The sequence below is a fragment of the Dermacentor silvarum genome, chromosome 4 (genome assembly GCF_013339745.2).
Source record: "Dermacentor silvarum isolate Dsil-2018 chromosome 4, BIME_Dsil_1.4, whole genome shotgun sequence".
NCBI classification, from domain to species: domain Eukaryota; kingdom Metazoa; phylum Arthropoda; class Arachnida; order Ixodida; family Ixodidae; genus Dermacentor; species Dermacentor silvarum.
In genome coordinates this window covers 224,403,631-224,429,409 of record NC_051157.2, presented here as the reverse complement: position 1 = coordinate 224,429,409, position 25,779 = coordinate 224,403,631, and the positions used below count along the sequence as shown (strand labels likewise).

The 25,779-nt window shown below is 47.2% G+C and overlaps 2 protein-coding genes across 6 annotated transcripts in view; one reads left to right on the top strand and one right to left on the bottom strand.

Annotated features, from left to right (window-relative positions):
* LOC119451007 (transmembrane protein 53-A) overlaps positions 1-25,779 on the bottom strand; it is a 222,925-nt gene that overhangs the window by 57,018 nt on the left and 140,128 nt on the right. The gene's annotated exons all lie outside the window — the stretch shown is intronic.
* Positions 23,241-25,399, top strand: LOC125944943 (uncharacterized). 2 transcript variants are annotated; one of them, XM_049666388.1, is made up of 4 exons: positions 23,241-23,709; positions 23,798-24,115; positions 24,447-24,586; positions 25,282-25,399. In XM_049666388.1, exons 1-4 carry the CDS (start codon positions 23,362-23,364, stop codon positions 25,310-25,312), a joined length of 837 nt encoding a protein of 278 aa, XP_049522345.1. In that variant the 5' UTR covers positions 23,241-23,361; the 3' UTR covers positions 25,313-25,399. The 2 variants fall into 2 exon arrangements, with proteins under 2 accessions (XP_049522345.1, XP_049522347.1); XM_049666390.1 differs by lacking the exon at positions 25,282-25,399 and adding an exon at positions 24,701-25,141 and having other exon boundaries at positions 24,447-24,582.

The window sequence follows — 25,779 nt, the reverse complement described above, 5'->3', positions numbered from 1 at the left end:
TGTGTCAACAAAGGGAAGTATCAAAGTGACTCGTCCATTAGCAGTAGTAGTGCTGCAGAGGAAAAACATGGAGAGGCAGTGGTGACCTAGTCAGTGGTTGCTACTGCATACAGTGTAACACAAGCTCAAATTTCACAGCTGTTTGTCGCACTCGGCTGTGTTTTGGTGGGCAGTGCCATACAGTAGGAGGTTCTACTTTTTTGTGGCACATGTAGCAGCTGTTGTGTTTTAAGCACAAGACCTGGGTGATCCATGTACGACCTCTTGGAGGAGAGGATTAGAAAAAGTGCTCCCCCTGTGAATGCATGTGTTCAGTGTGCCAGTATTAGCCACTGCATTACTGATTGGTCAGAGAGTATGAGAAAGTGGATTACACACATTCTTCTATGGAAAACCAACACATTGTTTAAGTTCTTATTTCATGTTTGTGTGCTGACAGCAGACATCACTTAATGTGTCAAGGTGTCCTGCAGTGTCAAGGTGTGAAGTAACATTGCATAACTTGCTGTAAATTGCTTGTTTTTGTTTTCTTGTTTCGTTCATTACGAGGTAATTGTTTAGGTAAGGTAAAAAAGCGGAGCGAACTTAATGCACGCAATGAAGTTTAAGAAAATTTAAAGTGTCTAGTTCGACTCAACTGAGAGTGTTGAGTGCTCAGTATAGCTGAATTTTAACGATTCGCTAGTGCCCCCCTGCTTACGTGAGTTTTCTGATGACGTTTTGTGGTGCTTGGTAGAGAGACACATAGCACTGACATAAGGAGTGTCCAAATTAGGTGTAGTGAACACTCCTGTGTGATATCTGGATGGCTTGTTTAGTATGCCTGTGTAACCTGGAATATGAAAACGTTAAAGCCGTCTAAAAAGGCATCTATGTGTTACTGTCAAGAGAAGACAACATGTTGTAAAATTTCCTTGCCATCTTTTACTAAAAGCATATATTTCAGCTCAAATGTCACAACTGTATTGCCACATTGGCAGGTACTTTGCGTAACAGATGTTGACCTTGGCCCTGCTGACTTGCTCTGCATTCATAAACTTGTTCTTCAATTCAGTGCCAAATATTGCTTGTGCAGAACCGGCCTGGAATTTCCTGTGTGAGCGCAGGTAATACTGCGAACTAGTTGGGCACAAAGCCTGCAATGTGTAAAGTGCAGGTGATGGGCCTCATATTTGCTATTTTGAAGCCATAGTACTTCCACTGCATCACTATGTGATAACCGCCAAAGAGATCAAGCAGCAGCGTTGCACACTGTCGCTTGATATCAAAACTTTCCGCTCTCAAGTTAGACTCCCTTCATGGCTTCACAATTTCCTTTCTAATAGCCACCAGTTCATAATGGTTAATAATTTGTTCTTCCTTAACCGACATTTGTTCAGGTGTACCACAAGGTGGCGTCCTCGGACCCTTACTCTTTCTTGTATTTATTGACGACATGCCGCACAACGCATTTGCCTCTTTTAGTGTTGACAGATGACTGCATTATTAACCGTCTGATCATTAGCACTCATAACCACCTGGCACTCCAAAATCAGCTCGAAGCTGTTAATACTTGGTGAAGTACATGGCTCATGACTTTAAATGTTTTAAAGTATAAAATATTGTCTACCTGCAAACCTACTACTTCAGAGTACTCCGACAGCATTGACCATTCTGCCTTTATTAACTACCACACAATATCAGTTCTTCGGCGTTTGCCTGACACCGACTCTGTCCTGGTCCGATCATATAACATGTTACGGAGCAGTGGGGCACGGTGTGTCTTTGTCTTTAAACAAAGCAGACTATTTTGCAAGAAGATCGCGCGGCTTGTTTGAGCAGCCATCTTGTGCAGCAGTGTCGCTGCAACTGGCGATCCTGACTAGCCGACTGAAGGACAACTGGTGATCCTGAATTCTTGCTCCCTTGCCAGGCTATTTAACATTATCTTTGTCTTCTGCATATTAAATCTTCAAACTCACTCTTACACTTTCTCGATTAAGGTATTCAATCATTTACTGTAATTCGTCTCCATTGTTGCTGAATAGGACAATGTCAGCTGCAAACCGAAGGTAGCCGAGATATTCGCCATTAATCCTCACTCCTAAGCCTTCCCAGTCTAAAAGCTTGAATTACTCACAGGGGACCCTGATCACGAGAACGAAATTTACGGAAGAATAAAATTGGGTTGGAGTGCATACGGCAGGCATTGCCAAATCCTGACTGGGAGCTTACCACTGTCATTGAAAACAAAAGTGTACAATCATTGCATTCTACCGGTGCTAACATATGGGGCAGAAACTTGGATGTTAACAAAGAAGCTCGAGAAGAAGTTAAGGACCGCACAAAGAGCGATGGAACGAAAAATCTTAGGACTAACGTTAAGAGACAGGAAGAGAGTGGTGTGGATCAGAGAACAAACAGGAATAACCGATATTCTAGTTCACATTAAGCAGAAGAAATGGAGCTGGGCAGGCCATGTAATGCGTAGGATGGATAACTGGTGGACCATTAGGGTTACAGAATGGATACCAAGAGAAGCGAAGCGCAGTCGAAGTCGGCAGAAAACCAGATGGGATGATGAAGTTAGGAAATTTGCAGGCGCAAGTTGGAATACACTAGCGCAATCCAGAGGTAATTGGAGATTGCAGGAAGAGGCCTTCGTCTTGCAGCGGACATAAAATATAGGCTGATGATGATGACTTCTTCTAAGCATGCAGTGAAAAGCATTAGAGAGATTGTCTCTCCTTACCTGACCCCTTTCTTGATAGGTATCTTTCTACTTTTCTTGTGGAGAACCAAAGTTGCTGTGCAATCCTTGTAGATATTTGCCAAGATATTCACGCGTGCCTCCAGTACTCCTTGATTACGCAATGCGTCTTTGACTGCTGGTATCTCTACTGAATCGAATGCTTTTTCATGATCTATGACAGCCATATAGAGACGTTGATTGTACTCCGCAGATTTCTCTATTACCTGATTGATGACATGAATATGATCCATCGTAGAATATCCCTTCCTGAAGCCAGCCTGTTCTCTTGGTTGGCTGAACCAACCATCAACCAAGAACAATTTTGGTGGGTGTTGCCTTGATTCTATTGGAAATTATCTTATTCACCAAACTAATGGGTCTATAATTCTTCAATTCTTTAACGTCTTCCTTCTTATGGATTAGTATAATAATGATTAGTAGAATGTGCGTCTTCCAGCTTTCTGTTTCTGGCACACTTGAAGACCGGAGGCGTTGCGTATAAAGGGCTGCAAGCTTTTCAAACATGATATCTCCTCCGTCTTTGATTAAATCGTCTGTTATTCCATCTGCTCCAGCAGCTTTTCCCCTGGTCATGTCTTGCAACGCCATTCTAACTTCATCGCTAGTTATAGAAGGCGCCTCTGTATCCTGTTCATCACTACTTCGAATGAAAGTCGCTTGGCTGCTCTGGGCACTGTAAAGGTCAGTATAGAATTCTTCCGCTGCTTTTACTATGTCATCGGAAGTGCTGATGATATTATTCTGCTTATCTTTCAGAGCATTCATCTTGCTTTGTCCTATGCCAAGCTTTCTTCTCACTGATTTCATGCTGCGTCCATATTTTACTGCGTCCTCAATCTTTTCCACATTATAGTTTCGAATATCCCTTACTTTCTTCTTGTTGATCAGTTTTGACAGTTCAGCAAATTCTATCTGATCCCTCGAGTTTGACACTTTCATGTTTTGCCGTTTCTTTATTAGGTCCTTTGTTACTTGGGAGAGCTTTCCTACTGGTAGCCTTGGTGCCTTACCTCCCATTTCAATTGCTGCTTCTGAGATCAGCCTAGTTATGGTTTCATTCATTACCTCTATGTTGTCTTCATCTTCGTGTTCTAAAGCTGCATGCATATTTGTTTGCGAGCACCAGCCTGAATTAGTCTGCTTTTACCCTTTACTGCATCTATGTTGGCGTGTTTCTTCGTAGCTAATTTTACTCTTTCTCTCTTCAAATTGAAAGAAATCCTAGACCTCACTTACCTATGGTCACTGCATTTCACCCTACGTAACACTTGTACATCCTGCACTATGCTGGGATTGGCAGAGAGTATGAAATGTATTTCATTTCTTGTTTCTCCATTAGGGCTTTTCCAGGTCCACTTCCTGTTGCTATGCTTCCTGAAGAAGGTATTCATTATTCGGAGTCTATTCCTTTCCGCGAATTCTACCAACATCTCTCCTCTAGCGTTCCTAGAATTGGTGCCATAGTTGCCAACTGCTTGTTCACCAACCTGCTTTTTCTCCACTTTTGCATTGAAGTCACCCATGACTACAGTATACCGAGTTTGCACCTTTCTCATTGCTAATTCAACATCTTCATAAAACTGTTCTATTTCTTCATCATCGTGACTGGAGGTTGGGACGTAGGCTTGTACAACCTTCATTTTATACCTCTTATTCAGCTTTATGACGACGACTCCTACCCTCTCACTAATGCTGTAGAATTCATCAACGTTGCCCGCTATGTCCTTATGGACTAGAAATCCTACTCCAAAGACTCTCTTTCTGGAAGACCTTTGTAGCAGAGGACGTGGCCGTTAGTCAGCACTGTATAAGCCTCATCAGTTCTTCTAACCTCACTAAGGCCAATAATATCCCAGGCAATGCCTGGGAGATTCTTAGCACCTTCTGCCACGTCGCAGGTCTGACCGCCGCCTTGGTTAGGTGCTCCGCAGCCGCTGGGAACTGAGGGCCATGGATTAATTGTAAGAGTCGTGAGGGAGGTAGTGGCAGAATATTGAGCCACGGAGGCCAATTCCTGTTCTGGTGAGGAAGTGTTTTTTTTAAGCTTAGTGGGCCTTTCTAATTTGGTTGCACCTGGACTAGTATAGCCCCACTAGCTCTCGGCAATATATATATATATATATATATATATTTATTTTTTTTTTTTTTTTTGCGGGTGTCAGGCGCCACTCCATGCCTGAAAATGTAGTGGACTGGAGGAGGATTCGACCTTCAGATTAGAAGCCGGGTGCTGTACCTCTGCTCCACGTTGTTTCTGTATAGTTTGTTTTAAGCTTCAAAGAAGGAGAGGTGCGTTCGCAACCAGGGTCCGTGACGCCAGTGCCACATGGGTGTATGATTAAAGCAGCCTCTCTTCATCTACGAAGGATGTCTGACGGAACTCGATACACTCTGCACTTTCATTTGCAAGGTGGTTTGTCAGCTTTCCAAATGTGACGCAGCTGCGGCAACCAGATCTGCGTCGATTAAGCACCAAACCGTAACGTTAGTCGATGACGCCTGGTGCAGTAGCACAGATTAGGCCAAATGGCCAAGGCAGTGGGGCCGCGAAGAAAATTCGCCACTGACCGATGTGGTAACGGGCCGCAAGCCGTCGAGGAATGCTTGCCGCTATTTGTTTATACGGCTGGCTCATCATGTGATCGGTCCCGAGGTAACGCGTGCAGGTTAGAATAGATGGCTGTTGAAGCAGCACAAATTCATAAGCGCATATCCAACACGAATTGCATGCCTATCGGGGGCTAATAGGCCCTATTTTCACACTTTACGAAATACGCGCTGCTTTTGTTGCCGCTCCCGCTTTCCGTGTAGCGTTATCATTACGGTCGGTCCTGTCGACCTGGATTAATCTTGTACCGACAGAGATGGCCCCGGCCGACGTGCAGCCGTTGTGAAAATTGTGCCGTTCGGGTGCTCTGTGTGTGATCCCCACATTGGGCCGACGTTAGGGAGCGCCCACAAGCCGACGGTCAACAGAAGAAAGGTAAATGTCACTAAGCACTGGGGTCGTTGGTCACCCTTCTGTTGACTATTGGCTTGATGCATCTGTTTCCCAACTAGATGTGTAGCGTGTACTTAGGTATGTAGATAATTACTTCGTGTTCGTTCATGCCTCTAGCCTCTTCATTCACAATTTTGACTATAATGTTTGTTATAATCGACAAATTTTGCTGAGCTTCTGGTGGTCTCAACTTCACTCATGAGAAGCCAGTTAACATCAGCCTGCAATTCCTTGATTTGCGACTGTATTTTACACCCGGACATGTGTGCTGGATGTACAGTCCAAGAACAAGAAAGGCTCTGTTACCGTATAGAAGCGCCCATTCAAAGATTACAAAAAGGGCCATTCTGACGCTCTGTTGTTGTTCCGCACTTGAAAAATCGTGCCTGCGTAAGGTAGATGAAAGCATCGTACACCTGGATGAGCGCCTCAGTATTGCTACCTTCCCTTTACACCTAGTTCTTGTGAGCCTGTTTCCCGAGCTTGAAAGGGATTGGAAAGAAAAAGCAGCTTGGCGCTGAGAAAAAGCCACTTCATGTAATGCCCTACATTCACCACGTTTCACACATTGTTCAGAAAGTTGCTAACCGGTTTGGGGTAAGAACGGTTTTGACTGCCCCATGCAAGTTGGCTTAAGTGCGTGCAATGATCCACAACAAAAGACGCATTGTGTGTAGCAAACAACACGCAAAAAACTTCATAGATTGTGCTTCAGGCGTCGTTTACAATATTCCCTTGTCCTATGGAACAGTACACTATTTAATCTTGCCGTTGAGTGCAGGAGTTGGCCGAGCTTGAGGAGGACTTAGAGAAATCAAGGTTTATTTACATGATGTACAGGAGTATAATAAGCAAAATGACAGTAAAAGAGTCATCGTTATGGCCGGCAGCAAATCGGACACTGCGGCCCACGGCTAGAAGAACTTCTCTCGCTTCTCAATCAATCTCTGGCTTATAACACCATCTGTCCGTCGGGGTCAAGTCATTTTCAGCCAATTGTTCAGTCCATACAGGTGTTGTCGTTTTCCTCCAATCGTCGGGCTTGTGCAGGTGTCATGTTCACCCAATTGTCGGGGCCCGTGCAAGTGGCATCATGTTTGGCCAATAGGAACACTCCCAAGAATCAGAATCAAATTTTATTACTACATACAAAGTTATTACTACAAGTAATATACACAGGGTTCGTACAGGTTTCCAAGGCAAAAATTCAAGGATATTCCAGGACTTTCCAGGACCTGTCACAGGTTTTTCAAGGACTCAAAGCGACATCCAAATAGGATTTCTTTACTCTAACATTTCCAAAAATGACTAGTTTTATTGCAATTACAATAAATAAAGGTATATCACAATTAAAATAAAATGTAAAGCCTTGATAACTTCTCAAGATCACAACACAAAATGAATGCTTAGAACAGCGGCTGAGATTTCTCCAGTATGGGCTGGGTAAAGTTCACCAAAGATATTCAAAACATTCAGCATAGGGTTATTGTGCTAAAATAAAAAGAAATAAATGTATATCCCAATGATGTTAGTATTGTGTAGCCTTGATCGCTTTGCAAGTTCACAACAATGCCGAAGAAAAACAAGTTTACAAAACACAATGAATGCTACCAACAGTACTCTGACTTCTCCAGTATTAACTGGGCAAGTTTACCGAACATTTTCATACCATCCAGTGTAGTCTTCCTACACATCCATTATATTATAAAAATAGATGTACAGTATATTGGAATTTTGTAAAACATGTCTTGTCTTGATCGTTTCTCAAGTCCGCAATATTAAATTTAACACAACAAACACTCACAACAGCTCTCAGGCTTCTGCAGTATTAGCTGGGTTGGTTCATCAAACATTTCCAAAACATTCAGCATAAGGTTATTGCACTTATTTTATCATAAATAATATTATAACAAACCTCCACCCGAAGGCACAAAGGCACTGAGCATCAGTGGTAAAGTTGCTCCACTAAAGCTCTCTTTAGCTTCATCTCACGGGCAAGAGGGAAAGTGGGAAAAGGCAGACCGACGGGCGAGGAGTGAAACGAACGATAGGGTGAGGAAAGCAGCATGAACACTGCCAGTCGAACCAGCACCCAAGCGCGGCACGCATCTCTCACTCCGTTCACGGTTTGACGCGGTGAAGCCTTTTATTTTTTTCCCGTAGTTCTGCAAAACGGAACCGTGTGTGCTAGTGCCGGCGTATTGTTTCTGAAATAGGGAGTATGTCGGATCAATGCCGATCTACCACGGAAAGGAGGTCGCAATGTCGATATCAGAGTGCATTGCTCATGAAATTCAAGGATTTTCAAGGAAGCAAAAAAATTCCAGGACTCTCAAGGGCCTTGAAAATGCACTTTTCAATTTCAAGGGTTTTCAAGGATTTCAAGGACCTGTACGCACCCTGTATACAGGAGGAGGTCCCAGAGTCGGAGACTGAATTAGGACCTCCTGTCCAAGGGCTCTACTCTCCGATGGCTGCCTTCGTCCGGCGTTTCCTCCTCGCCTGGTAGGCGGTCAGCTGGAGGGGACGGATGGTTCTCGAACTACATTCTAGAATAGCCAGGCAGCTTTTCCTGTGACAGCGGTCAATGACCTCAAACCGTGCCGGCTCCCAGAGGTATTTCTGGAAACGTAACGCAGGGGGAGACAAAAGCTCCACGCTCGGCCTCTGAGGGTGGGATTGCCAACCTGTTTGACGGGTCCAATAGCATGGCCGACGCGCATCCGCTCTCCATAATTGGAATGCAATGGCGAGAGGTTGCGGTCGAAGAACCTGACCGATGCTATTTAATGGTCCGTATCTAACAATACATAGGGCAGACGGGACGCTGTTTTACTGAAAGGGTCGGCGAGCACAGCTTGGCTGTACGCAGCAAAACTGGCGGCCATTCATTGCAGGTGCTGTCGTGGTTGCATGCCAATTTTTGAATCTTCCTGTCCAAATCGAAGGACAAACCGGAAAGAGAGGTCATTGAAGCTTATTTCATTGTTAAAAATACTGACAAATGTGTAAGCATGCCTTCTGCGAACTTAATTCCAAATGAGCTGCAATTTTTGGATGGATTGGTTTAGTTGACAGAGTGTTTTGTTGTATCATAGCTTCATGTTTGTTTTCCAGCCTTAAGTGTTAGATCTGTTTTACATATCCGCGTATGTGAGTGACGCGATCAATTTGGTAGACAAGCTTACGGGAGGGGATAGGGCTATCATGGAAGCACTCTAATAATCTTTATCAGAGTTGTATGGCACATGTTGACCTGATGTGTATTCATATAGGCTCGCATTCCTCTTCTGGAGTTTGTGCCCATCCGTGTTTTTTCACATTGTCCTGTTATGTGTTCTAGAACGCACAAACTAGCCCAAACAAGAGCTTTACTGCTCATCAATAAAGTTATGAAATTCTGCTCTAGAGAGTTGATAACTCAGGGGGATGTACGTAGACATGGTGGCGACAAGTTCACCGAACAACGCCGCTTGGATAACAATTGCCTCAAGAGGGAGCTTTAGCTCAGGCCCAACTCCGATTTGACCTATTGAAATACATGTAAAATGCAAAAACGCTTTTCTGAGAACCACTTGGCCGATTTTAATGAAATTTGTTGCATCTTAGAAAGTTAAATTCTAGGGAATGCTGGAAATGCAATTTTGATTTAGGGCCTCAATTTTTTAAATAGAATTTTTAAAAATTGGTAAGTTTGAAAAAAATAGAAGCAAAATGTTTACAAATTCATGGCTCTGCACCTAGAAGATATCGCAGTTCTGTAAACTGCATCCATTAAAGCATCCAAAGCAGACAAATTTGACATGTAAATTTATATCCTACGTGAATTTGTTCCATTGTTCACAAGGGTTCTGCAAAAGTTCCACTTACAAATTGCCAAGTTACAGAGTTGTAAACTTGATAGTTTCATTGTCTGACAATTCCCGGTGTTTGTCAATTTTTTTTAATACACTGACGACCTAAATCAAGGATTCCCAACCATTAACAATGACTAGATTTTAATGTTTTGTTTTAAATGCAACAAACCTCATCAAATTTGGTGTAGTGGTTGCCAACAAAAACGATTTCGCCTTTCCCATGTATTTATATAGGAGGCCCCAAGCTAAAGCTTCTTCTCAAGGGAGATTCGGAGTTATTATTATAGCTACACCATCGGAGGCGGCAACAATGTCGTCTCGGTCTTTCCGGAGAAATTGTGTGTGTGTCTCTTGAACACACAGCACCTTCAGATTAAACTTATGTAGGAATTCTTTAACGTCATCAAGGTTCCGCAGAAGACACCTGCATCCATTGTAGTACAGTAGAACCCACTTATAACGATACCGGTTTTAGCAATATGTCGGTTATAACAATGAGAAGCTGCTGCACCGTCAACTTTTATATGTTTTTTCTATGGTGAAATAACCTACAATGCCCCCATGTCACATTATTGATTATAACGATCAAGTCTGGGTACTGGGTGTCTGTGCCGACAGGGAATGAAATGCGAACTCCTTGCAAAGAAAAAAATTTAATTTGAGCCGTTACAAGCCGCTGCACGCTGTTTTCCGTCCTTCTCCGCATTTCCAGCCTCGCGCGCTTCTGTCCTGTTGCTCTTCCACCCCTACAAACACGAATGGGCTACGCCCATAGCTCTACGCCGCGCCACCCTCCGAAACATGGGTGGACTGCGCCAACTACGCTGGGGCTGGCGGAGCGCGGCAAATGTGATAATAGAGCCAAAACGACGTTAGCATCCACCAAAATGAAGCGACGAAGTTCGCATTGCCATAGCCATCAGTGAAAATCATACTGGAATGACAACAACCCCGGAAGGCTTCGTGACTATTTGTGCCCTTAAAGCCTTTATTCTTGCGTTTACCGCTGCGCATAGCACCATGTTGGCCACATGCCTTCACGACTGTGTAGTCACCATCCATGATAGTGGCCGTGATTTCTTCCGCAACGGTTGCGGCAAACAGTAGTTTCGTTTTGACTCGGTACATGCGTCGACCGCGTGCCTTCGTAACTGAGTAGTCGCTATCCATGATCGCGCCGATAGCACCGTGGTTTCGTCCGCAGTTGCAGCAAACGGTAGTTTCGTTTTGACTCGGTGTGTGCGTAGGCCGCGCGCCTTCAGAACCGCAAGGTTGCCGTCCATGATCGCGTCGACAGCGGCCGAAACAATAGTTTCATTTTCACTCAGTGCAAAGCTGTCGAGGATGAAGCGCATCGTCTACATCGCGATGGGCAGCGAGCTGGCGACACAGGCGAAAATATAATTTGGATGTGCGCACGGTAGTGAAAAGCATGCCTCAGATGAAGGCGCGCACCGCGGCCGTGCTGTGACAAAAGTCGCCAGGCCTTCGCCGCTGCGAACGCTAATCAGTCACGAGATGACGAGCATCGCAGCTTCCGCACTGCTTTTGCACAAAATAGAAACAGGATTCTGCTCATTCATTCAGTAAGTAAGCACATGTTGATGTAGAAAGCATTTGTTTATTGTTTTCTCGATACCCTCAATAATTTGACATTCGGTTAATATGGCTGTAGTGGGGAAGAGAGTCCGCAGCCATTGAGAGAGGAGGACGAAGTCCAGCAGCCCGGAGAGCGCGAGACAGCGACCGACGCTCTTGAGACAAGGCTGTTGCGTAGCCCTAACTGCTGTATAAATAAACCCCCTCACAGTTTGGTGGAAAGGTGCCGTGCGGGGTATCGATCCCAGTCTCCCAACCTGGAACTACGAAGCCGTACCTTACCTCCAGCGTCAGCGATGGCGGAAGAAACCACCACGCAAGGCTCCTCTCAGACTCAAGCCACCGTCTGTCCCGGCGTGCTGCCTCAGCGTCACCCACCGATATTCAGCGGGACTGATGATCAAGACGTCGAGGACTGGCTCACAACTTATCAGAGGGTAAGCGCAGTCAACAAATGGGACGATGCGACTAGGCTGACCAATGTAATCTTTTACTTGACCGGCGTCGCCAGTCTCTGGTTCCGGAACCACGAAGCGGAGATTAATAACTGGGCCTCGTTCAAAACAACGTTTTCGGAAATCTTCGGCCGCCCCGCGGTACGCAAACTCCGCGCAGAACAGCGACTTCGTGAACGTGCTCAACAACCCGGTGAGAACTTCACCAGCTATATTGAAGACGTCGTCGACTTGTGTAAGCGTTTAAACCCGTCGATGCACAAGTCGGACTAGATCAAGCAAATCCTCAAATGAATAGCTGATGACCCATTTCAAATGCTATTGGCAAAAGACCCACAAACCGTCGCCGATGTCGTCAGCTTGTGCCAGAGTTTCGACGAATTGCGCAAGCAGCGCGCCCAAACTCGCCGCCCTCTGGAACAGAACGACTCTATCGCGGCGTTGACTTTGGGCGACCAGAATGCACTGTTGCTTCAGATCAAGCAGTTTGTACGTGAGGAGGTCGCCCGACAGCTTTCCATTTTATCGAGCACGCCCGAGCCCGCCCAGGCTCAACATGTGGCCCCAGTCATACGCCAAGTTATACAAGGAGAAGTCACTGACGCTTTGCCTTTCGCTCGTCCGCCACCTCCGGAGTTTGCGCCCTTGTCGTATGCGCAAGTCGTCGCTGCCGGGCCGCCTCGTCAACCGACCTATTCTTCCGCGTCGGCACCCGTTCGGCCCCCACCAGTTCCGTTCAGCCGACCAGTCCCCACAAATCCGCGTGGCGCACCGTGGCGAAGAACGAAGCTGCGCAACATGAATAAGGCAACATCACGAGCTGAAGCTGTTGGAAGAGCGGCGGTTTCGGCATATCGAGTGAGATGGTCGTCGGCCACAATAATCCACCGATTGCCCGCAGGGGTGGAAGGAAGGGGTCCGTACAGGTCGATGCCGATCCTATCAAACGGGCGAGCGGGACTCGGCAAAGGTTGTAATGGGCCAGGCGTGTGACAAGTTGTTTTCCGGCGTTGACACTAAATGCAGGAACGAATGTACTTGCGGACGTATGTGGACATTCCACGCCAGTAGAATCGCTGGCGCAGTCTATCATACGTTTTCAAAACGCCAGCATGCGCGTTTTGTGGGTCTGCGTGAAAGTGCGTGCACAGGTCGGAGCGCAAATGGCGAGGTATAACAAGAAGCCACTTTCGACCATCGGGCTGGTAGTTGCGGCGGTACAACATGGCGTCCCGGAGCGCATAATGAGGTACTTGGCGACGAAGGGCACGAGAGAGCTGTGGGGCTGGTGTCGTCAAAGGCATAGAGAGAACGTCGATCAGTGAGGCGATCCAGGGATCCTTGCGCTGTTCTGAAGGCATGTCAGTGATATCGATGTTAGCACAGGAAGTCGCGGAAAGGGAAAGAGGCACGACGTCACAAGGCAGGGGCAAGCGGGAAAGTGCGTCAGCGTCGGCGTGCTTGCGTCCTGAGCGGTAAATGACGCGAATATCGAATTCTTGTAGACGAAGCGCCCAGCGTCCAAGTCGACCTGACGGATCCTTCAGTGAAGCCAGCCAACAGAGCGAATGATGATCGGTGACGACATCAAACGAATGGCCATACAAGTATAGGCGGAATTTCTGCAACGCCCAAACAATTGCCAAACATTCCTTCTCGGTAACCGAGTACTTGGACTCTGCCTTGGTAAGGGCACGACTCGCATAGGCAACAACGTACTCAGAGAAGCCCGGCTTACGTTGGGCAAGGACAGCGCCAAGGCCGATCCCACTAGCATCCGTGTGTACCTCGGTCGGAGCGGTAGGGTCGAAGTGACGTAGGATGGGCGGTGAAGTCAAGAGACGACGTAGTGTTGCGAAAGCCTCATCACACGCCGGCGACCAACCAGACAGATAGCTATCGCCGGTGAGCAGCTTCGTCAGTGGTGCTATTATAGAAGCGAAGTTCTGCACAAAGCGGCGAAAGTAGGAGCATAGACCAAGGAAGCTGCGAAGCGCTTTCACGGTGGTAGGCTTCGGGAATTCAGCAACAGCACGAAGTTTCTGCGGATCGGGAAGGACGCCGTCTTTAGAGACTACGTGGCCAAGGATGGTGAGTTTGCGAGCGCCGAATCGGCACTTCTTGATGTTAAGCTGAAGGCCTGCGCGCGTCAAACAGCTCAGTACCTCGTGAAGCCGACGGAGATGACTGTCGAAATCAGGGGAGAAAACGACGACGTCATCCAGGTAGCACAGGCACGTCTTCCATTTCAACCCACGCAAGACACTGTCCATCATCCTTTCGAATGTGGCTGGGGCATTACATAGGCCGAAGGGCATAACATTGAATTCGTACAGCCCATCGGGAGTTACGAAGGCAGTTTTCGGGCGATCGGATGGCGCCATAGGGACCTGCCAGTAACCGGACCGTAAGTCTAGTGATGAAAAGAATTCGGCTCCCTGCAAGCAGTCCAGGGCATCATCGATGCGTGGCAGGGGATACACATCTTTTCGAGTAACTTTGTTCAATCGGCGGTAGTCGACGCAGAAGCGGATTGAGCCGTCTTTTTTCTTGACAAGAACAACAGGCGACGACCAGGGGCTGCAGGACGGCTGAATGATGCCACGCTTAAGCATGTCGTCAACTTGTTCGGCGATCACATGACGCTCAGCAGGGGATACGCGGTAAGGGCGCTGGCGCAGAGGCGCTTGTGAGCCGGTGTCAATCGGATGGAGAACAGTATGCGTGCGGCCTAATGACGTCTTCTGGCAATCAAACGAGCCTCGAAACTGGTGGAGGAGTGCAAGAAGTTTCTCGCGGTGCACCTCTGCAAGTTCGTCGTCGATGGAGGAGCCGAACATACTTAAAGGTGCTCGATCAGGCGTACTAGCAGCAGGTGTCAGGGCACTAAGCTGCAAGTTGTCCATGTCATCAAGGCAGAAGATGGACGATACGTCGAACGCCTGAATTGTGCCGATACACTCTCCACGGAGTAAGGTTGAGGGAACCGGCAACGGATTCATAACAAATAAGGATGTGGCGCCGTAGGTCATGTCGAGAACGGCAAAAGGCAACGTGAGATTCCTGCGGTGTTGAATGGTCTCGGAGGGTGTAAAGAGAACTGTAGACTCACGAACAGCGGCACAGGACACGGGAACAAGGACTGCACTACTGGGTGGTATGGTCGTATCCTCGGCGACAAACAACTTTGTCATTGTAGGTGCAGACGACGCGGAACACAACGGTGAGAACGCCACCTCGGCACGACCACAGTCAATAACAGCATGATGGCGAGAAAGAAAATCCCAACCGAGGATGACATCATGCGAACAGGCTGGTAGCACAAGAAACTCAATGGGATAAACAACATCTTGAATTATGACGCGGACTGTGCAGGCGGCTAACGGCTGAATATGGTGTGCGCTGGCGGTACGGAGGGATAATCCCCTTGACGTCGTCGTAACCTTCCGAAGCAAGTGGCAAAGTTTTACATCAATCACTGAAACGGCAGCACCAGTGTCCACAAGCGCAAGGGTACGAAAGCCATCCACAATAACGTCAATGAGGTTCGCTGGAGAAATTCGAGGACTGGAACTTTTCGACGACGACGCAGTTCGTGCCTCGGGAACTGCGACGTTTAGTTTTCCGCGTCAGAAGGGCAGGGTCGACGGCGCATAGGTGACAGAGAGCGACGTCGGGGGGATGGAGATCGGCGGGTAGCTGAGGGCATGCGCTCGGGCGAAGAGGATTGTTGTAGCCGCGCTGTGCCGTCAAAGCGCCCAGGATCGTAAGCAGACGGTCGCATGACATCTATTGGAACAGGAGGGCGACGGCGACAGAAGCGTGCCACATGTCCTGCATAGCCGCAAGAATAACAGATAGGGCGATTGTCCGCAGTGCGCCATGGATTTTTTCGGTTCCATGAAATCCGAATTACCGAGCTTTTACTATAGCACTGCCATTCTTGAACGCCGACAGCCGCGAATTGTTACACGCGATCAGAGCGTGCACGAAGCAGAGTTAAACAGTTAAAACGAGTCAACACAATCAGCAGCCGGATGGAGGAAGGTGGAGAGGAGGGGCCTCCGCACCAGTGTAGTTTTCTCACAACAGCTCTGCCATTCCCCTATCTTTTTTTTTTTTTGTTTTTTGTTTTTTCATGCAACCCCAGTTAGAACAGTTATCGGCTATAACAATGAAATTTTCGTGGCACTTTAATATTGTTGTTCTTTAATTCAATATCCATGTTAAGAAAGAAGTTTCTGCTGCGAGTCTAGGACAATGAGGACTAAGGTCGCTTAGCTTACAGGGTCCTTTCCGGGCTCTGTAATGCTTGGGTCGTCCCGAGACTCGCGGCAGTCCTTTGGTACTGGCTGAGCCATCTGGCTAGAAGTAGCGTCTATTGCCTCTTGCGAGGTGCTGGACGTCCGCTCTTGTGTTCATCGTCAAGGGCCCTGCTTCAGTGACGGCGAAGTTATTGCTGCCGCCAAGAGGCATGGCCCCATTCTTTGTGGCCCAGGCACATGTCGGAGTCTGCTGCAACGTTCACCCCTTACGCGCTAGATCAGCATACCTTGCGATATGAAGAAATGAAACACGGTTCCGTGCTTCTTGGAAGGAAATGTTTTCTTTTACTTTTGATAGTTATCAAGTCCTTTTTTTTTCCACTTAAGAAATGATTGCGGGTATGCTGCAAGTTCACCGTTGCAGTTCGGACAGTAAAGCGTACCACTACAGTTGTTCGAGTTACGTTCATGATCGCCACATTTCACACATGTCAGTTGGCCTCGACAGCTTTGCGAGATATGGCCGGGCTCCTGAAACACCTACACAGATTCGGGATATACGGTTTTACTCAGATTTTCGCGTATGCCATTTCGAGGGTCTCTGGGAAAATACTGGAGCCAAATGTAAGGATCAGACGCTTCGTGGGAATTTCCTTGTTGTCTCGTTTCATCTTTATTCGTTGTACTTGGGTGATGTGTTCTCGCTAGCCCTCTAGTCTTCATCAGAGATTACTCCTTTCAGTGGTGGGCCAGCCAGTTTAAGAATTTGAGTAATTTTTGGAGCAGGAAAAAATCTGTTTTGTAGCAATTTAGGAGCAGCCACATTAGCATTTTGTAGCAGTTCCGTAGCACAAAATTTTGCGTTTGGGATCAGTTGTAGCAGGAGAAAAGCAAGTGCCAGTCATTTGGTGCAGCTTATTACTACACAATTTTTAAGTACTTCTTTAGAGCAAATGGACACAAGCAAAACAAACTGACGCAGCCATTTAGCTCGCGTGCCCAGAGCAGAAAACGTTGCAAACAGACTTTATTTGCCTATGTAAATAGCACTTGTTGACTACTGAGAATAGTTTTATGTAATCAGACATAATAAAAATGTGACTAGAAATGCAGAAAAACAATTTTGTGCAACAACGCCTAGCCGCGGGCTCGAGGAGAGGACGGTCAATGTGCTTAGTCGCACAGTCCCAAGTGCTGATGCAAGAAATGCCTAGCCACTGCCCGAGGAGTCGACGGTCGATGTGCGTAGTCGCGAATTCCGAAACATCGAGTGCTGAAAGGCTTAACTGCGTGTCCGATCGAGGTTTCCGTGCGCGAAACTTCGTCGCGAAGTCCACGTCGCCGATACTCGGAATGCTTAGCCGCGGGTCTGTCAACAAACGGAGGGATCAGCCACGCTACTACGATGTCCGCGTAACGCCAAAGGCAAAGATGGCGCTTTGGCGCACTTGGCGCAAGTTGGACTTCAGCGGGCGCAGCAAGGCGCAGACGAGTAGAATTGTAGCAAAATGGCGCAAATGGCGCAGTTGGACCACCACTGCTCCTTTAGATGTGTTCATCGATTCTTGCGATTTCACTGCGATTTGTACATCCCCAAATGCTACAAGCGTTGAAATATTCCCATGTTGAAGTTTGTCACGAACCTCAAGCAAGAGGTCACCACTAGCCATTTTTGTGACTTTTTGACTTGGTAGCCGGGGCCTGTGACTTTGTAGCCGGGACCAAGTGTGTCGGTGAGACACTTAGCAATGACAAATGGTGAAATGGTTCGAACTGTCCTTTCAGCAATTTCACTATGTATGACATGACAGCGGGGTAAGTTTTATTTTCGATGGGCAAAAAAATAAAAGATTCCTCGGTGCGTCCATTTTCGAAAAGAGGACGATCAGGCAGTTTGGGGAATGATGCTGATGCCATAAAGTCCTACTTAATTTCAGCCGCAATGCCAGCCACCAACCTCTGAGCCCAACAAGGCAGCAGGAGTTCCTGCAAGGGAAGTGCTATTGCCACTGCTATTGTGGTGCAGCCCTGGCACCAAGAAAATTACTAGCAAATAGAACATTAAAGAAGACAGGACAGGTATGAAAGAGGAGTGTAAAAAGCAAGAGCGTGGAAATGAGGACAGGGAAATGTGACTGCTGATTTCCCCGGGGTGGGTCAGTATAGGGGGGCCGTCTACGTGAAGCGGAGGCCAAAGAGGTGTGTTGCCTGTGCCGAGGGGCCGCAGACGTCCAAACACCCGGCACTGGCTCAGCTTCCAGGATCCCTTCTACCTCAGACACGAATAAGCCGTACAAGGATAAATGCCGGAAGGTCCAACCCCCATGCGCTCGGGTTTGTGGTGTAGCAACACAACAAATGCCTGTTGACGCAGATGGCCCTGCGAGGAATCATTGCATTCTACCGGCACTAATGGATGCGGCAAAAACTTCCGAGGTTACCAAAGAAGCTTGACAAGAAGTTAAGGATTGCGCAACGAACAATACAATGAAAAGTGGTGTGGATTTGAGAGCCAATGGGGTAGCCAATGTTCTAGTTGACATTAGGAGGAAAGAATGTTGTTGTGCAGCGCATGTAGTGCATAGGCCAGATGGTCTATTATTACAGTTACAGAATGGGTGCCAAGGGAAGGGAGGAAGGCAGAGAATTTGGCGTGATGAGGAAATTTTCAGGCATCACTTGAAATCAGCGAGCGCATGACAGGGGTAATTGGAGATCGATGGGAGAGGCCTTCGTACTGCAGTGGGCATAAAAATAGGCTGATGATAATGATAACCATGACATTGGTGCCTGCGCCGCCTGCTAACAACTGTTAGACATGTTCCTATTGCTCCGCCAGCCCTTTGCTACCTCTACCGCGTCCTGCTCCTCTGTTCAATCAAGTTGATACAGATCACCACAGTCCATTTCCCTGTACTACGGATGGCAGTCGATAGATCACTGTGGATTGTGTTTACTAGGTGCTTTAAACCTGCAGCACTCGCTGCAGCTAGCACTCTTGATGTTGCTTATTTCACCTTGCATGATTTTGTCTTCCGAATATGTGGCACTTTCCAATGTAACTCAGCATGCTGAAGAGCGCCATCAACTCGTGTGATCTTTTATATCTGACCCCCACAGCCAACAAAAAGATCTGCGCAACAATGGCAAATCCAAAGTTAACCGACACCCTTGTCTGACTGAGGGTGCCGTCCATCTCCAGCTTTGCTGCCGAGTCCCAAGGGGTTTACCACGTCGTTGAATGCCATTCAGCAGTCAACTACATCATCGAGCCTGTGCTGTCATGGCCACAAAGCTGTTAAAGGAACACTAAAGGGAAAAATAATTTCTTCTGTATCAGCAGATTCTGTATCAGCAATTCTTCTGTAGCAGCAGCCCAACACCGAAAATGCCACTCTTACTGTGAGAAGCCAGCAAGAAACGAAAAACACAGAGGCGAGTGGTGACGCCACCTTGACGTTCCCGCACCAGCTCACCACGATGTTATGGATTATTACAGCGTCTTCTAAGTCGCAGTTAATTCTTAAGTGGTAAAGATTGACTACATCATCATCAGCCTATATTTTATGTCCACTGCAGGACGAAGGCCTCTGCCTGCGATCTCCAATTACCCCTGTCTTGCGCTAGCGTATTCCAACTTGCGCCTGCAAATTTCCTCACTTCATAACCCCATCTGGTTTTCTGCCGACCTCGACTGCGCTTCCCTTCTCTTGGTATCCATTCTGTAACTCTAATGGTCCAACGGTTATCCATCCTATGCATCACGTGGCGTGCCCAGCTCCCTTTCTTCTACTTAATGTCAACTAGAATATTGGCTATCCCCATTTGTTCTCTGATCCGCACCGCTCTCTTCCTGTCTCTTAATGTTAGTATTAAGATTTTTCGTTCCATCGCTCTTTGTGCGGTCCTTAACTTGTTCTCGAGCTTCTTTGTTAACCTCCAAGTTTCTGCCCCATATGTTAGCACCTGTAGAATGCAGTGATTGTACACTTTTCTTTTCAGCGATAGTGGTAAGCTCCCAGCCAGGATTTGGCAATGCCTGCCGTATGCACTCCAACCCAATTTTATTCTTCTGTGAATTTTTTTCTCATGATCAGGGTCCCCTGTGAGTAATCGACCTAGATAAAGATACTCCTTTACAGACTCTAGAGGCTGACTGGCAATCCTGAATTCTTGTTTCCTTGCCAGGCTATTGAACATTATCTTTGTCTTCTGCATATTCATCTTCAACCCAATTGTTACACTTTCTCGATTAAGGTCCTCAATCATTTGCTGTAATCAGGGTGTCTACCAAGTTGACATTTTCAGATTCCCTGAGTTTTCCAGGTTTTCCCTGAGTGATTTTGCTAAATTCCCTGAGTGAAACGGAACTTTCTTTTACATCAAGATGGGCTGACACCATGTTGCCTGATGCTGTCACTCTTTAGTAAGCATGTTAAAAAAATGCGAAGCATCAATTGCGATAGCAAATTAGTAGAGAGCTTTACGGAGTAAGGATAGTAGTTTTATCGATCAGCTGCATAAACTTAGACATGCAGCAGCACCAGCAATGCGCCGAACTGTTGTCGACGCCGTCGGCGTTTTGCCCGCGTTCGCACCGAACGCGCACGGCGCTGGTGACTGTTGCCTGTGCCTCTGGGGGCGGCTCCGAAGTTTTCGACGAGATCCGAACGGGACACTTGTCGAGCAGCGTCCGAAGTCTTTACCACCTTCTCGCCTCACATTTTTATATAAATACGCATTTGGGGGCGCAGCTAAACGTCACCTCCCCTCCCTCCCTCCATTACCACAGCTTTCGTTCCCTTTCAATTAAATTACAGCTAATTTAGGGACGGGCGATTAGTGGATTTGAGGTTCGAAGCGAGTATTGATTTGGTCAAATAATTTCGAATCGAATAGTTTGAACAGTATATATTACATATTACAGTAAAACCTAGTTAATTCGAATTTCACGGGATTGAAAAAAAAAATGTCCGAATTATCAGGGTATGCCGAAAACAATAAGCAAATGCTTACTACGTCAGCACGATTTTATTAGTATAATGTATGAGCAAATCCTTTCGCTATTTAGCACAAAAGCAGTGCGGAAGCTGCAATTCTCGTCATCTCGTGACTGATTAGCTCTCGCAGGGGCGATTGAGGCCTCGCGACTTCCTTCGCAGCACGTCTGCGGCACGCGCCATCATTTCCGACACGCTTTGCACTACCGCGCGCACATCCCGATAATTTTTTCGCCAGTAAGCTCACAGCCAACGTATCGCACGTCCATCGTGATGTAGCCGGTGCGCTTCATCCTCGACAGCTTTGCCCCGAGTCAAACCGAAACAACTGCTTGTCGCAACCGCGGCCGCTATCGACACGATTATGAACGTCGACTTTGCCCACGATAGCGGCAAAAACGCCCGCGTCATGCCGCGAGCGGCAACGCATCATGACGCGCGCGGCAAAAGCGGCAGGAATCGGGGGTTTTACGGCTTGCCGAGGGTGCCGAGCGCGACGAGGGTGACGTCACGGAGCCAATGGCAACCGGACCTCCGCCGTTCCGCGCCGGGTTATCAATCGACGATTGTCGTCTCTCGCGGTTCTATCGAGGGATTTCTGGACGCTGTCCGATCGCACCCTTTTCGCCCACGGTGATTCCGCGTTCCGAGAGCGCGCGAGATCATATCGCGCTGCCGCGCGGCGAGACGCGATAGCCACGGTGGACTTCGCGGCAAGGCGCTGACGCGCGGCAACTTGCCGCTAGTGTGACCATACCCGGCCGACGCACGCACCGAGTCAGAACGAAACTACCGTTCCCTGCAGCAACTTCAGACGAAATCGCGGTCGCTGTCTATGCGATCATGGATGGCCACTAGCAGTAGCGCACCCAGTATCTCTGCCAGAGGGTTGACAGCTTGTCAATACCATCTAAACAGCACTAATTTCGATTTCTTCACGGGAAATTAATTGTCAAAAAAATGCGCTTTTTGCGAGTGTGCAGACGATTGCGCGTCTTACATCTTAGTTGCAGCACTCAAATGCGTAAGGAAAGAAAAGGGGTTAAACAAAAGGGGGGGTTAAGTCGGCCTCAAGGGGGGGGGGGGGGGTGCAACCCCCGAATCCCCCCCCCCTCCCCCGTCGTTGCGCCACTGGCCACTAGGCAGCTCTTTAGGCACGCGGCCGACGTGCGCATTGAGTCAAAACGAAACTAAACGAAACCGCTGCGAAAGAAACCGCGGCAGCTATCGACGCGATGATGGGTGGCGACTATGAAATCCCGCGGCCAACGGGTTATGCGCGGCGGTAAACGCAATAAAGGCACAAATAGGCACGAAGCGTTGCGTCGTTGCTGTCATTCACGCACGATTTCCGCTGCTGACTATGGCCATGCGGACTCCGCCGCTTCGTTTCGGTTGTGCGCTAGCGCCGTTTCTGCTCTTCTGCGTCGCACATTTCAGGCTCTTTAATGCAAAAACATATAGCCTTCGAGATTTATGGTTGATGTATGGTAGCCATGACGTGAAGCAAAGCCTCCGAGATTTGCACCGACCGTCCGTGGCTTTTGGCTGCCTATTCGGGACCGCTGAATAATTCGAAAATATTGAATCCATGAATTCGAATCGAAGCGAATAACGAACATAGAATTATTCAATGAAATATTCGACAATACCCTATATTCGCCCATCCCTAGAGTAATTTTCCCTGATAGAGGCACAAATTCCCTGAGTTTTCCCTGAGTTTTTCCAGAATATTCAAAATCCCTGAGAATTCCCTGTTTTCCCGGTTTTCCCGGTTGGTAGACACCCTGTGTAATTCGTCTCCGTTGTTGCTGAATAGGACAATGTCATCTGCAAACCAGAGGTTGCTGAGATATTCTCCGTTGATCCTCCCTCCTAAGCGTTCCCAGTCTAAGAGCTTTAAAGGGACACTAAAGAGAAACCGGAAGTTGAGCTTAAATGGTAGATTATCCTTTCACGATCACAGTCATACCATTCTTACTGCCAACAGAGGTTTAATAAGCGAGAAAAAAGCGAAAAACTGAAGGATAGGTGCTGACGCCCCTTCGTATTTCCCGCACTACACGTAGTGTCGTCACAGATCACAAACGCAGCCCGGTCGCGATTGGTCGAGAGCGATTTATCGCTGTTAATAAAACACAAAATGAAATACACCTTAAACCTACATAAACAGCATTTGCCAACTTTTTACACCGTTTCAAGCGAGGAAGTATAAGTTTAAGGCAAAATTAAATAAATCGAAAGAAAAACTGAATGGCGCTACCGGCGGTCGACCGCCGGTAGCGCCATCCAGTTTTTCTTTTGATTTTGATCGTCATAGTTTCGTTTTTGCTCCGTGCATTGTCGCGTGCGCCTGTTCCGCTAGTGTTGCAGTGCTTGGTTGCGTGTTGCGTGGCTCGAGAAACGTTGACTTCGCGGGAAACAGCCAGAAAATGCCTCGTGTGTGTAGTGTTGAGGGCTGTATAAACGGCCCGAGGCGCTTGGTCAGGGGCAGCGGCAGTGTTGACCCGACTGTGTCCTTTCATGTGGTGCCGCGCGATGAGCCCCGGCGTTCGCAATGGCTCAGTGCTCTGCCGATGATAAAACGGCAAAAGGATGAGCCAGAGAAACAAATGGTATGCTCTCTGCATTTCTCGGCCTCGGATTATGTTTATAATCCTGCCCTCGGAAAGTCTCTTGGCGTGCCCCAGAGACCAGTCCTTTCTCGGGCAGCTGTTCCCTCAGTGTCGCCTTCATCAAATCCCCTACTGGTGCCCCTGCAACAGCAAGCTGGAGGCTCGGTGAGTGTTGAATGTCATTAAAAAAAAAAAAGCCACGAAAAAACTATACCGAGTACGCGCGCAACTTTCTGTGCTTGTTATTTTTCAGGTTGCTATTGCCGAGTCCGCGATCGAAAGCGATGCCGCCGGTGCACCTGTGGAAATTCCAAGTGAGGTACCTTGCGCTCATCCTGAAAAGCTGCACTTTATACTTACTGCAGGAATGAAGTACGTTCAGAAATTCAGTGTGTGCATTATACAAGTGCACGAAAGTCCGGACGAGTCCTTGATGTCTAAGAATGCGAAGGTATTACAACATTCCGTGTTTACAACAGAAGGTATTTGTTCTGTTTTCCAGAGTGACGTTGCCGAGACCGAGAGGTTGCAGCACGATGCAGCCACTGGGCCCGTAGGAAGACATGGAGAGGTACTAGCAATATATACGGCATAATAGCAGCACTGCACTGTACAAAGCAATCTGGCCGGAGCTCGACCGGTTTATCTGGGCATGTGGCACTCTCGCTCAAATTTGGCGCAGCTGGCCACAGTCATGACACCAAAGATTATTTGGTTTTCAAGTCGACCTTTCTCACATAGAGATTGCTGAGGATGATGGAGCGGGCTCCCTCATGCAAATGCAATCAGAGGTTCTTGTAAGCGAAAGATGTTTAGTGTTTGCATTGAAATGGAACTTTTATGACGGCTGTGAAGTTTAAAGTGCTATATATGGTATCCTACAAGGTTTGGGACTGTTCTAGGTGCTGGCTGCTGCTACTGGTGCCGCCGGCTTACAGACGCAAAAGGATTCTTTCCAATGCCCTGCATGTGGTACGACTGGCCGCAGCGTTGGACATGACAAAAGTGTGCAAGTTCATGTGCGGGGTATAAGTGTTGGTGAGTAAAGTGCACTCGTCATGACTATATGTTTAAACTATACGACATGAAAAATTGTGTCCCCTAATGTATCAAAGCATTTGCGTTCATAAAACTTGACACATTCTTTTTCTTTCAGCATGACAAAAAAGAAGCATTATGTTGTCAAACCCACTTACATATATATGCAGTGAACAACAGTGACTGCAGATTATAGCAGATCCAGTGCAAAGCACACATTGGCTTATTCCAGGCACATTCGAGGTACATAGGTAGGCTCCTGTTTCACATTTCAAGTGTCTTCAATGAAGCTCTGTCCACCGATCAAACAGGCAAGATTATAGTAGCAGAGAGGGAAAGGTGGTACTAGTTCACCTTTGAGAAAGCAGTTGGGACATGGGGCAAGATAAAGAAGAGAGAGTGTGTTTTGTCTCCCCTTTCTTTGCCCTGTCCCTCATTCTAAACGCTCCAAAGATTGCACACAAGTGTTGTGTTGTAACACTTTGAAGAACCCCAAATGACATCGGATTACTAGTTGCCTAAAAATTATTTGCATAACAATAATTCCCCCTATGCATGGATGTCCATAGTTTTTGCTTATAGTTCATAGTGCTTGCACAATGAAACTTATTGTGTTCATCAGTTTTTCTTTTTACGTTTCATTCTTTTATGATTCACATTATATTGATGTCAGACTTTTGCTATACGCAGGTGTTCAAGTGAACTTGACCATAAAAGAAACGAAAGATGAGGGCCTGCAGGTTGACATTCAGGATGTGCCGCTGACATCAACACCAGTGAAGCGACGACGTATCCTTGATGAACCCAGCTTTGCCGCCTCACCTATCTTGTCACCTGTTCCAAGCAATGTCGACACTACTGGCTCCTTTTATCAACCAGATGAATTGACTCACACCTTAGACTCCACACTGGATGAGGATGATGAGTAAGGCAACTTTGGTTAAATTACCTGATTTTTGGTACCCTTACAGATGCAATGGATTATGGAAATTTTCAGAATAAGTTTGCGTGCAGTCTACCCCCACTTCACACATACATAAACTTTAACAGAGCCCTTACGCTTGCATTGGAAGGCTCAGAAGGTACTCAAAAAGTCAACAGAAGCAATTGGTTATATGGCATTGGTGCATGCTGAAATGGTAAGCTGTTGACTTGCATTTGCACTTTTGTCAACAGAAGCAGAGTAATCGTGCTACC

Bases quoted from the DNA above. Each gene is read 5' to 3' on its own strand.
- LOC125944943 (XM_049666388.1), top strand. From the start codon at position 23,362: ATGCCTCGTGTGTGTAGTGTTGAGGGCTGTATAAACGGCCCGAGGCGC. The intron at 23,710-23,797 runs GTGAGTGTTGAA...GTTATTTTTCAG, and splicing joins AACAGCAAGCTGGAGGCTCG to GTTGCTATTGCCGAGTCCGC. The intron at 24,587-25,281 runs GTAAAGTGCACT...CAGGTGTTCAAG, and splicing joins CGGGGTATAAGTGTTGGTGA to TGAACTTGACCATAAAAGAA.